At 40.8% G+C, this 13,422-nt stretch overlaps 1 protein-coding gene across 1 annotated transcript in view; it reads right to left on the minus strand.

Annotated features, from left to right (window-relative positions):
- LOC121336300 (von Willebrand factor D and EGF domain-containing protein-like) overlaps positions 1–13,422 on the minus strand; it is a 165,807-nt gene that overhangs the window by 80,790 nt on the left and 71,595 nt on the right. Inside the window, 3 exon segments of the mRNA XM_041405320.1 lie at positions 4,221–5,158; positions 8,694–8,872; positions 11,386–11,656. Of these exon segments, the coding sequence (XP_041261254.1) occupies positions 4,221–5,158; positions 8,694–8,872; positions 11,386–11,656 (1,388 nt within the window).

Here is a 13,422-nt window from a genome sequence, read left to right on the forward strand (position 1 = left end):
TTCTCCAAAGCAGACTGGAATTTGATGTAGACAACTGAAATGCTCTGTCCCCTTTCACCTGGGGATCCTGAAAAAAATTAAATATTTTCTTTCAATGTCTTCCTCATTCTTTGTCTTTAAAAATGAGAATTATGCTTAAAAATAAATCACAATTACATAAACAGTGAGATTTCTGTAATATGTACCTGACCTTACAATCCTGGTGTGATCAAAACTCTGAGTTTATTCTTCCAAGGAGGAGAGGCGTTTTCCATTGGAAGATCCAGCCTGAAGAACTGAAATAGCTGACCTCATACTTTTGCTCATTATAAATATATTTTAAAAAATATTGCATCTTTAATTCATATTATTTGATTACAGCACATGAACAGGACCCAAAGCAGACTGCGGAATTCAGAAAGGTCTGTATAACCACTCTAAAAATAACAGGGTGTAATCGACGTAGCTGCTGTGGCAGATGGGTCTGGGGGACCTGTGTGGTAGTGGTTCACAGCTCTGAAAATGCACTTGGGTTCACAGCCCCTCTTGATAACACCTGTGAAATGCATTGATAGGAAAATGGGATCCCTGTAAGTGTGGTAGGTGAACATTCCCTTCTCACCTTCTCACCATCACTTTGTGCTGGCTTAGATTTCTTTGCTGCTTAATTTTTGTTCTCCCCAGAACTTTCCACGTAGAAATTTAAACTTCAAGTGTCATTACTTCACTGAAACTAATTTGTCGTTATTATTCCTCATTACCTTTTATCTTGTAATTGCTCTTTAGAGCTTCATACAATCTGCATATTACATTGCTCTATGTGTGCTTTACTAGTCCTGATATTTTTTAATAAGCAACATGGTCAATATATACAAATGGTAAGCACCAACCTGATTTGCTATCTGCTATAATTGGATTCTGCCTTTAATTACAGGTGGTAATGACATTTTAAGCACCTTATACAGGTGTTGGGGGGGGTGGGGGTTATGAAATGTTAAGCAACATTAAGAAATTCTAAGCTTCTGGAGTGCTGCCAAATTTCAGAGGTGCCTTTCAACTCCAAATAGCGATTTTCATGTGAGGATAATTATAGCTCTGGCCACCTGGACTGCTCCTGTTGGAGTCAGGCAGAGCAGAGGAGTGAACTTGTCTGCAAGCCACACTTCACATCTTCTCTCTTCATTTCTGTTTTCGTTTTAAATCACTTCAAATATATCATGGCCTGTATTTTGATTCCTAAAAATACTGCAGGACCATCTTTTTGGGTGTGTTTGCTAGCCAAAACCAATGGCAGAATATATTGTTCTGTATTGGCAGTGTAGCTGAGGTTGGGTGACCTTGGAAAATATATTTGAATTATGTTGATAGCCTCCTTGATCTTGGGGGAGTTTTAATTCACATCTATAATTCCAGTCTGAGAAAATTAGACAGAGATTTGTTTTGGAACTGATGGGAAAATATATAGCCAGCAGAAGGAGTTGCCTTCTCCTTCATTACTCATGTAGCTTCCTCTGGAACATAACTTTGCCCTAGCAATAGCACTTAAAACTCAGCATTTCTGAGATCAACACTTATTCTCCTGTTTCTTCTGTCTTGATGTTTTGAAAAGAAAGCGAAAGAGACAGCACTTTTATGTGTCCTTCAGGAACCTAATTCAATTCTTAATTTCTCCTCCCTTCTCTCCCTTCCTACAGAACCTCTGCTCATTAGCCACAAAGCCCAGGGCCTTGTCCTGCCTGTGCTGATTTCCTGGGCTCTGCCAGCCAGGCCAGAATTCCTGAGCTCCAGGGATGGGGCTCCAGCTGCTCTGGCTGGAGCACACAGATTTATTTCTGAGGCTGATCTTAATTCTTCATCTCTAATAACCTGTTCTGGTGTGAAAGCCAGGCTTTAGTGCCATCAGCAGGACCTCGGTTCTGAGCACCTCCAGCCTGTGAAGTGACATTTGAGAGGTTGGTTGTGGCTGTGTGGTGCTGCTGGGCTTTTTCCCTGGAAAGATGTGTCCCATCACACATGTACCTTGGGATCTGTAGGGGAACAGCCTTGGGGTGTGGGGGGTTTAGCCTGGAGAAAAGGAAGCTCAGGGGGGATTTTATTGTTCTCTGCACTACCTGAAAGGAGGTTGTACCAGGTGGGGAATGGTCTCTTCTCCCAAGTAAAGAGCAATAGGACAAGAGGATATTGTTGCTGTCACCACCAAGAGATGTTTAAATTGGATATTAAGGAAAATGTATTCACTGGAAAGGTGGTCAGGCATTGGAACAGGGAAGTGATGGAGTCACCATGCCTGTAGGTGTTCAAGAAACCTCCTCAGATGTGACACTTGGGGACATGGTTTAGTGGTGTAGATGGCAGTGCTGGGTTAAGAGTTGGATTCCATATCTCTCAGACCCTTTCCAATCTAAATGATTCCATGCTGTCTGTGTAGAACATTTCTGCATGTGAAATGTGAAAGCAAGCAAATATCCTTAAATATATTTTGCATGAAATTCAAAAATCAAGAACAGCTAACGGTGAAGCTCCCATGGAGACTTGTCTTGACTGACTGTACCAAATTATCTAGATGACCTTTTCTTAGTGTTATAATGTCAGGGTGATTGGCATGCCACAACTAAGATTTTATTTCTCCTTGTAGGAGATCTGACCTTAGGCTGTATGTACAGATCTCCTTTATATTTCATTCACAAGATCAGGTAATTTTATGTGTATATACATATATACATATATATATATATATATATATAAAACAGCTTCTCAATTTTTCTATATATAGAAAAATATTCTAAATCACGAATAAATTAATTAATAAATAATCTTTAATAATAGACCTCATTCCAACTCATTCCACTGATTCACTCTAGACAGTGGCAGCACTTTTTCCTCTCCAGAGTCAATGCTGAAATGAATTTATTGTGTGATGTTTTCTCCTAATTTCTCTGCATTTATACCAAAGACAAAGGAGAATATCCTGAAAATTAAGCATGCCAGTTGTTACCTTGGTTTTCATTTTCTGGGTTTTTTTATTCTCAATTTTTCTCTAACTCAGGAAAAAGCATTGTCTAGACAAGATGGCCCAGCACCTTGTCCAGCTGAACATGAAAAATGTACAATGCAAAGGCAGCAAGAGACAGAAAAAGCAGGCAGGGCAGAAGAAGAAAATTACTTTGGGGGTGTTTGCCACAGCTGATGTGTGTTTGTTTTCCGGTTCTCACCTCCCTGTGCAATTGCAGGCTGAGCTCTGTTCTCTGTCCTTGTTTATATTTGATGTCACAGCAAGAAGACAAGGTGCCATTAGCTTTTACTTGAAAGGTCATACTGAAGCTATTTTCCTCTAATCTGAGAGATTTCAGCCAAAGCAAAATAAAATTTTAAAATTTGGCCTAAGCAAGCCCCCTAACCCCTCTGTATCACAGAGAAATAAGTTAAACATTGAATTATATGTTGAGCAATTGCTTCGAAATTGCTCAACTCACTTTTCAGTCCCTGGTGTCAGTTTTTCTCTGTGTGAAAGAGAATTAATTCTTCCATATTTGGGAAATTATTCTGCAAATTTTAGCCTCTCATTAACAAAAAAAAAAAGGACGTCAGGATATATTTTAACTGCTTTAAACCCATGCAATGAAGTCATGTTTAATGTGAAGAATATGGGTGATCCCATCCCTAATAATAAATGCATTGTGGTGTCAGATGTGCCACTGGGCTCCTGCGTCTGGCTGGAGATTTGGATGTTTCAGCTAAGCCATGGTGACTGACCCTAGACTGAACCTATTTGATGGCTTTGGCAGGGTTACTTTTTCATTTTGTCACTCCTAATTTTGTGTTGTTGCTAGTATAGCGTTTGAAATTAAGGTTCAAACTTTATTTTCTCTTGACCAGGAAGAAAAAAAAGAAGTAAGACATATCTCTACACTGTTTACATGAATATTGACCACAAGGTGAGCAGGACGCTCCTCTTTTTTGTGAGAAGCCTGCTTGTCAGCATGCCAGTGATAGATCAGATGTAAAGAAAATCACTTCTGCAAAACCAATTTGCTAAGGGGCTTGTAAAATCCATTTTTAAAAAGTTACTGAGGCAAAAAAAGTGAGGGGCCAGCCAACCAGATATTTTGATTGGCTCTTCAAGGTCAAAACCCGATTACTAATTCATCAAATGCCTTACTGGTACCGCTGCTTGAGGAGCAAACAACTCGGCGCAGATGTTCTGCCTAATAATGCCAATATGGAAAGAGTGCTTTACTCACTTTTGGCAGTGCTGCAGTCGTGGGAGCTGTGGCCTGCACGGCACTGGCAGCCCAGCTCCGTGCAGCGGCCGCTGCAGAGCGCGGGACACCGGAGAGCAGCGAGGATCTCCTCCCAGGCAGCAGGTTCCTGGTTTCCCACTGGGAGCTCTCCCTTCCTGCTCCCCAGCACTCTCCTTTCACACTCATTTTCCAAAAGAGCTACCAGTGCTTTCACCCAAGCCACGTCGTCTTTGAGCTGCAGGTCCAGCAGGCAAATATCAATTGCCTCATCCAGGTGTTCTGCCAGGAGGCCTTTACACGCCAAGCCAATGGTGGAATTTGCAAGAATTTGGTGGCAAATCTCCTGAGCTTTGGTGGCAGTCAGGCCATTGGGAGTGGGCCATGACAGTGGGAATTTCATCCGAACCCCTTCAAAGTAATCCTCGGGGAAAAAATATGCAAAGCTCTCTGAGTGTCTCTGGGCTGGGCCATGCAATGCGTGAAAGGATGAATATTTATAATACTTGTCTTGCCTCTTTGCTTTCCTTAGGTCTCCTGTTGGTTTGGTAGAGTGAATAGAACTGTTGAGATTCATGGAAACTTTGTGTAGGAGGGGATTTAGTAGGACCTCAGGGCTTCTTCGCTTTTGGACTGATTTAGAAAAATATCTTTGACCAAAAGTCTTGGTTGGTGGTTTTGCCTCTTTTCTCAAAGTTGACTCTGCTTCTGCGTGAGTGACAAACTCAGATGTAACATCCAGATATGGGATTGCAAAGCTGTGGTCCACATGGTCATGATGGCAACCAGAGGGCTCATGGGAAGGAGTCTGAAAAGCATTTTTTGTGTTTTCCACAGGCACAGTTTTGGTGCTCTCCTTCTGGCATCTGCAGAAATTTTTCCTTTGCTTCCTCTCAGAGGGTGCTGGAGTCTTGTCAAATAAACTCTTCCCTGGAGGAATTCTGATTTAAAAATAGGAAAGGATTAGAAAGAGAAAACTTTCAATAAATAAGTCTACTCTCACTGAGGGTAGGGTAAGCATAAATTCCCCTACCTAAAAAGTACTTGAGAAAACACTTAAGTTTAACCTGTTTTCTTTAGTCACTTTTGCACTGCCCTTCTTGAGTTGTCCTGTGTGTTTTCTAGCACTTCATGGAGACTTTTTATACCAGAGGTTTAAGTGGTCTGCTGGAGCATTGCCTAACTGCTTGACTTCTCTTTGCAGGACTTTGTCTGAGGTGCAGGTTATCCTTTGTGTATTGTATATGAAATAAGGCCTTGGATTTGTCCTTGGGTGACACAGCTAACTCTTGGAGAATGACAAAAATGTCATATTTGTTTCAAATCCTATGTTATGAAAATCATCTTTATCTGTGTACCTGTTCTCTCCTCTAAGATGTATATTGCTAACTTTTTTATTTTAAAATGTCTTCCCCCCGCTTTTTTTTTTTGCATACGTCATTTCATTCTTTCCTTCTACTAGAGTTTTCTTAGATTTTTTTCTTTCAACACAAAGCAATTCTCTATTGATCATAGGGCATCATATAAGCTGAGATGATTCTCTTCTCCGTTTTAAATTTAGTCTTTAATGATGGATGAACTTCTAGAGACTTCAGTTTGAATAAACAGCCACGATTCAAGCTTCTTCGGAAATCTCATATCTCTTATTGATCTTATTTGTGCAGCACACGAGGAATCTTAGAGCTGCATAGGAAAGGATATGTTTCTTGTCCCAATATTTTGCAGCATGTCATTACCAGACAAATTTGAAAGAGCACCAAAAATTAAAATCATTTTGGCATTAATTTTGTCTTGCAGCCAAATGTTGGGGTTTCAGGAAAGGGAAAGCATTTGCCAACATATTGGAGCCAAACACTAGATACTGTTGTTGGAAACTGTAATTGCCTTTATCCAATTTGTTAGAAATACGTTTTAAATGGCATATCTGATATTACCATTTTGATCATTGACACAGTCATAACTTTTAAATAGAACATCTCAGTGACACTGGCAAAATTAACTTATTTCTCCTCCTGAAACATGAGCACAAATATTTACAGAACTGTTTTGCCCAAAGTGTGGGCTCAGCAGGGGACAGTATGAGACAAAAGGGTGGATTTCATGCTCATGGAAATGAAGAAGCTGTTCTGCACTTCTCTCTAGTCTAGGAAAATAAAAGGGTTTTGGTGATTGAGAGATTTGTCCTTTGGACAAAACATTTTAGTGTCTGAATGAGTGTCCTTCACGCTCCATACCTCTGGCTCTAGTGGAGGGGTTATCTGCCCCTGAAGCTTCCCTGACTCGGCATCAAGTAAATTTAAACCTAGACTAAGGCAGCAGAAGTAGCTCCTCCTTTGATATAACACTACATAAACTAGAGGCTCTTGTAAATATAATTTATTTAATAAAAACAATAAATCAACCACATAAACTGGTCCAGAATCAGGACAGAAACTTAAAGCACCAATGAAAATTTCACTAAAATGAAACTCTTTTGCCTTGATGTTTTATTGAAACAAAATCCTCTGTTAATCCTACATTAAACCAATTACCTTCTTTTGGTCAGCCCCTGTCCACAGAACTGGGGTATATGGTGTGGAAAGAATGGAAACCCCAACCTCCTCACAGCCACGCACGTACAGCTGCTCCACAGTGAGCTCAAATGTCCCTCTGTCCTCTGCATTAGATGACCAGACTGTCATTCCCCTAAGCCACTCACTATAATCCAGGAAGAACTAAAAAAAAGTATTTTTCATCCAATTGAGTTGGATGCTATTACAGAGAAAGTGTCCAGAATTTAACAGCATTTCTGCTGGTTTCTTGGTATATTTTTAAATGTCTGAAGATTTTATTTTGCCTACTTAAATCACATGTTTTAAAATTCATCTCTTCTCCGGCTGCTATTTCGTGGCTGGGAAGCTCTGATGTTGTTTTACTGTTTAAAAGTTGTGTTGGAAAGCTGGTGTGTAAAACTGATCTGTGCATGCAGGGCCCTGCAGCTGCTTGAGAGAGGTGGGAGCCAGGGAAAGCTCTGAACTGCCAGATGGTGGGCACTCAGACTAGCTTCAGGTGCTGGAGAAAACCTAGCACACTTTCAGGGTTATTTAAAATGAAATTAAAAACAGTAGCAGAAAAGTCACCCTCTAGCTTTTGTTTTTTACTGGGCCATTTCTCAGTGAGTGGATCAGAGAATAATCCAGTCTCCTCTGGAGGTGACCTCAGTTTCTCTGTTGGTTTATTTATACAGGTTCTGAGGGGGTCCTTAAGAATTCATCCTTGGAAGAAGTGCAAGACAAAACTCACCACCTCTCCTCCCCTTTTCACTTAGCAGGAGCTTCTGCCTTCCCTGAAGAATCTCCATCATACAGCCCTAGAAAACTCCTCAGTGTTTCATAACTAAACTCCTTTGCACTGTGCTTTAGCTCCAGCTTTTCCAACAAAATTGCTTTGAGCAAGTTCTCCTAAGGAACTTTTAGCCCTTTTTTGGGGCAGTGAGTTATTGGTTGGTTCTTGCACCAAGCTATTTCTCCATCTGCCTTCCCAGAAGCAATCTCTGACTGATTACCCCATTATTAGGATGTTAATGATGGCTGTTGAATTCTAAATAGTAGAATTTACAATGACAGACCAAAACAGACATTAAATAGCCATTACTTAGGCCCACTGAATAGAACTACAATATGGCAGAGGTGCTTATTTGTTTTCTGAAGTGCAAGAAGTCTAAAAATTCATTGTTCCTATAGAATTGTGCCGAGCTCCCATGTACAGATTAAGTGCTATGTTAGTGTTTTGCCTTTTTTTCTTTACTTCACAAACCAGGCTGCTACATAAGCAAACCCATTTTGGTTTTAGGAACACCTATGAGGCATGCTTGAAGTTCAGCAACAGGAATTAAAATGTGGGATAGGGATAGAGACAGGAGCAGGGATAGGGATAGGGACTGTGACAGGGAGATGTCAGAGTCAGACTCCTGACTGTTTCCAGACCATCTGTCCCAGAAAGTACAAGTTTTCAGAGCTCACTGTCATCATTAGTAGAGTTGATATTAGGTTTTAGCATGGTACATATATTACCAGACTTTGTCAAAATGTAACATTTAATCTATACTCACATATTGTAATTAGCATTCAGGAATAAAAGAACAAGAGAAATACGAAACCCTTAATTAATCCCTATTGTCAGCTACCTACATTTTCAAGTGTGGGTGAGAACTGCATTTTTTTTTTTAACAGCTGAGAGAGATCTTAACACAGCTGTTAACATGGCATCACTTGTGAACATAAAGCTTCTCTCTTGGTAACTGCTGATGTGTTTTGTGCTGACTGAAAATGAAGCCCCTGTGCTGCTGGGATGGAGATGGGACTTCAGGCTTCTCCCTTAGGTTGAGGAGATCTCTCTGTCAGGCCCTTAGGGGAGTCTGGAATGAAATAAACCCATCAAGGCCATTTGGAACACTGCTAGGAGCACCTCCTGGGCGGGATCTCTGTGGCTTTGTACCTCCACTGCTCTATGAAGTCTTCCTCTGGCATGTTGCTGAGGTCGTTGTGAGCCCTCCCGTCAAAGAGGCCGCACAAGCCCCGCGTGCTGTTGAAGTCCCTGCCCGGTGTCCTCACTGTCACACCCATTCCCCACTCGCTCAGGTCCGCTCGAACAAACGCTCCAGAAGGGAACAGGATCTGAAGAGGCAGAAAAAAAAAAAAACAAACAAACCCGGTGAATTGAAGCTCTTACCAAGTTTTTTATGCGATAAAAACTGTCTCTTTCCGTAAACAAACATTTCAAAGCGGGATGTTGGTGATGGCAGAGGTAATTTAAGATCACTTAGAAACACTATAAATATCTATTTGTGGTATTATTTAGCTTGCTTTCAGATTCCATGGCATTAGCATCACATAAATATATAACTGCTTGAGTACTTTCTTCTTAAATTAATATTTGCATCCATTAAAGTTTTCCCAGTGGTAAGTTACTAGCTAATTTTTGAAGTGACTTCCATGACAATAAGGCCACCCCTGTGTCTTTTATGTTAATAATTTTATAATAATAACTTTTTTTAGAGAAACTGCCAAGATTGAAAAATATCTTTCTTCCTCCTGAACAATTGTTTCATTTTCTAAGGCTGGATTATCCAGAAAATGATTGTGTTTTAAAGTGGATAAAGCAATTTTCTCATTAAAGGACTAGTGGTAGGCTTACACTGACCTTTAAAAGGAAAAAAAACCAAAACCTGGCAGGGTTCAAAACAAGAAGTAACTGTGTGGATAATGGATTTTTCAGATTGGTTTACTAACCAAATAATAAAACAAAAAAAAAAAAAAAAAAGAAAAAAGAAAATATCTGTTCAACTGATTTTTTTTTTTTGGTGGTATTTTTACAAGTAAAAAAACTATTTAAAAATTATGTGGACCTGGAGAGGGAGCAGGAACATACTATCCTGATAAATAGCATTAATACTTTCTTTTTATCCAAAATTAAAAAATTTCAGTTAATCTTAAAGAGTTGCAAACATTTCATTATAATATTTTCAAAATAATTATTTTCCTTTTTAAAGTGGCCCCAGCCTAAATATAATTTATTTATCCAAACAGTGTCCTGTGTTTTCCTTTATTTTGGGTAGGGATTTTCTGGTCCCTTTGGAATTTCTCCCCATCAAATCTACTCATATCTGTGAAGGTGTAACAAACTTATATTTTTGTTCTTGTGCTTGAATCCAGAGTTTACTCAGAGTTTGGCTTCACTAAATTATAATTCTGCCCATTTTAGTTCCCCATTACTACAGGCTTTTTCTAGAGGGCTGCGTGTAAAACCCTTGCAGTCAGAACTGCATGAGCTGCTCAGTCTTCTGCACTGTCCAGATTAATATTTCCAGGTGTGGATTTATTTTGGGAGTTTGGAGGGCTCTCACCCTCTCCTTTCCTGCTGCCCCGGGCAAGGCACCCCACCTGGATTTAATGCTGCTAATTGAGGCTTCAAAGAAGGTTTTTTGAGCCCTCAGTTTGCAGAGTTATTTAGTGACTGCCTGCTGGAAGCTGCCGCTTTGAGTGACCCAACCCCATTCTGATCCTCCTTGAAGGTTGTGGGAGCCAGTGGGAGTCAGTTCCTGAGCTGCAAGAGGATAATGATGGACAAGTGCTGGGAGGATTGGCAGGCACCCCACTCGGAGGTGTGCTCAGGGATCTTGTTCACTGCTGCACAGCTCCTGTAGATTCCCACTCACATCACAGCAGGATTTGCATTGTGTCCCCAGTCTGCCCTGATTTGTTTCCCTGAGTTTTACCTCAGGTGTAAATGAGAACAGGGATTCCTCGCTAAGACTATCCTAGTAATAAAACAGTAATTATATTGCATTCAGTTGCAAAATGAAATGACAGCTTGATTCCTGCTTTTTCTCTATTCTATAATTAACAGACTTTCAATTACTGCCTTCCTGAGGTCTATTCCAAGTGAGATCACAAGGAGAGCCAAGCACAGGCACTTCCTGCATCATTCTGGCTCTGCTGTGGACCGATCGTCATCCAAAACATTTCATAGCAATAAATCTTGATGATACAACTCTAGGATAGAATTATCTTCTTGGCCATAATTTGCAGCTGTTTTCCTTACCAAAACCCCTGGTGCAGCCTGCTCTTATTTTTCCAGGGATTTCAGTCTATTAGTGTGGATAAGCAATACTTATGCAAAGTAAGTTGTGGCCATATATTTGTTTAGGCAAATGCTTTATGTTACAGCAAATGTTGCACATTTACAGCCCATTTTCATAGCTTTTGGGGGCTCTCTGGATCTGACTAATAGTGTCTTACTGCTCCACTCAAAAACTCCATTACTCTGCTACCTGTGATCTCACCTTGCATATTTATATCTTGAGCTCTGCAAAGAAATTTGCTTGATGTGATGTGATGTGGTTGGGTAGTGCCTGGCATAAGCAAACACGGAGTGCTGCAGAGAGTAAGCAGTGCTATCAGAGCGCCGCTGTGTCGCCAAAAAATTTCCAGAGGTATTTGTTTTGTTTGGTTTTACAGTTTGCTAAACCAGCACTTTAACCAGCTACTTCCCTGCCTCTCGTTTTGGCTGCAGGCGCTCTGATGGCTTCAGATATTTTCATAGCAACTTCATTGATAATTCAGAAATATTACAGGTGTGTTCTCAGAGCGCAACCGCCACAAGAGCGCTCAACCATCCACGCACGTACCGTAGTTTTCCTGCCTCCGTAAGACTTCAGGATTTTGACTAGCGGCGATGCCTCGGTGCTTTTGATGGTCAGCTGGGGCCCGCTGTCCTGAAAGTGGCCATTGCAGGTGTCCAGCACCACGGTGTCACCCCCTTCTCGTGCAGCTACGCCACAGTTGCAGGCGGTGGCGGAGCGGTGGCCGCCGCAGTCCCACTGCCGGACGTGCACCTCGAACGCCCGCGACTCGCTGCGGCACAGCAGGAACGTCCCGATCTTGTGGCTGTTGTAGCGCCTGAACAGCCACAAAGAAACAAAAACAGACAGGGCTGGACACCCTCAGCATGCACCTGTGCTGGGAGCTTGTTGGCACTCGTACAGCAGCGCTCCATAATTAGAGCAGAGTGCTGGCTGGCCTTGGAGGAGGGAGCCGTGCACACGTGGGGAAGAGTTTCTCAGGGTCTGTATCCAAGGGAATGCCGTGGCAGTTGTTAGCTGGAAGTGCCTAAGAATTCCTGTGAAAAGCAGGAGTTGTGTCCCAGCTGCTGCCATGGCAATGGGCATGGATAAAAAGGGTAAACTTTTGATATAAAGCAAATGGGAAGAAGTTGCCTGCCTCCAGGTCTTAATAAATATATTTTGGTTCTAACCAGTTGATTTTAGAGTATGATGTTGAAAGGGAAATCAGTGCTCAAATAACCTCTTCTGTCACTAATCACCAAATTTTACAAGTCTGGCTGTGGCTAGGTAAAGGCTTCCTGTGAAAATCTGGGATTCTGTTGAAAGCCAGCTAAAATGAAGTTTGTTCTTCCCCCTCAATGACTTGCCTGTAAGCACGACTTTCACACTCAATGGATCAGCAATCAGCATGGGGAACAATTTAGGACTTTCATTCTTTTCTGAAAGAAACATCCCTTCTCCATCTGGGTGAGGCAAGAGCAGGACACTAATATATTTGCAAGTATTTGGCCTCTGCATGAACCATCTGGAACCGTCTGGGTGAGGCAAGAGCAGGACACTTTAATATGTTTGCAAGTATTTGGCCTCTGCATGAACCATCTGGAACCTCTGGGGTTTCCACAACAGAGGCCTGTGAGAGGACCCTCTTCTGTTTGTTCTTAGTCCTCTCACCCCATAAACTTGTCTCATTCTCACTCTATTTTATTCTGTTATATAAAAGGAAATAATAGCCATATACTTAATATATGTTGTTGATGTTTTCTCCCTATAAACCAACAGCTTCCATTTTTAAAAACAATGGATTATTCTGCTTTCTTTTAAGGCACTGTGATTAGTTTTAAACTCAATTTTAAAGAAATTAACTAATATAGAAACTACGCTATAAGCTTATAATAATAAGCTTTATTATTTTCTACAATAAAAAAAAAACCATTAAAAGGAATGTATAAAATGCTTCTGCTAAATAACAGGATTATTTTTTAAACAGTGCCATACAAACATCCACATTGTTTCAGGCCATTAATGCTTCTTATGCAGAGGAACAAATGGCTTGTGAACTGTGACTTTTTCACATGTATATTTCTGTGTTTTGCTCCTCTTCAGAAGAAAAGCTATAACTGTGTAGCTTAAAACACAGTAAAAAATTTAAACTCCAGCTCCTTTTCTCTGATAGAAAACACATCTGCCTTTATCTTTCATCTTGAAAAACTTAGGTTGGCCATGAAGTGATAAGGTTTTGAATGGTTCTGTTTCATCTTATTTTCTAATCAGATACATAAATCCTGTATTACACTGCATGGATGCTGCTGCTAAGATTGATCAGAACTAAGGACAACATAAAAAATAGATAATCTCTTTAAACCTCTAGTACTCACTTCATTTGGATGTCTTTATGGGGGAGAAAGAGGATATTTTATGAGAGCACCTTCCACAATTTCCTTCTACAGGAACAGCTTAGAAGGAGAGGTGTTTGAGGAGGCTGATGGGAAATCAGGGATCAGATTGGCTGTACCCAGACTAATCATCTCTGTCTGGTAAAGGAAGGCTCTTTTTGCATATGCATATAAATGTCATTGCAGTCAGGGGAGCTATTTATTGCTT

Source organism: Onychostruthus taczanowskii, unplaced genomic scaffold (genome assembly GCF_017590055.1).
Source record: "Onychostruthus taczanowskii isolate IOZ18803 unplaced genomic scaffold, ASM1759005v1 scaffold10, whole genome shotgun sequence".
Taxonomy (NCBI): Eukaryota; Metazoa; Chordata; class Aves; order Passeriformes; family Passeridae; genus Onychostruthus; species Onychostruthus taczanowskii.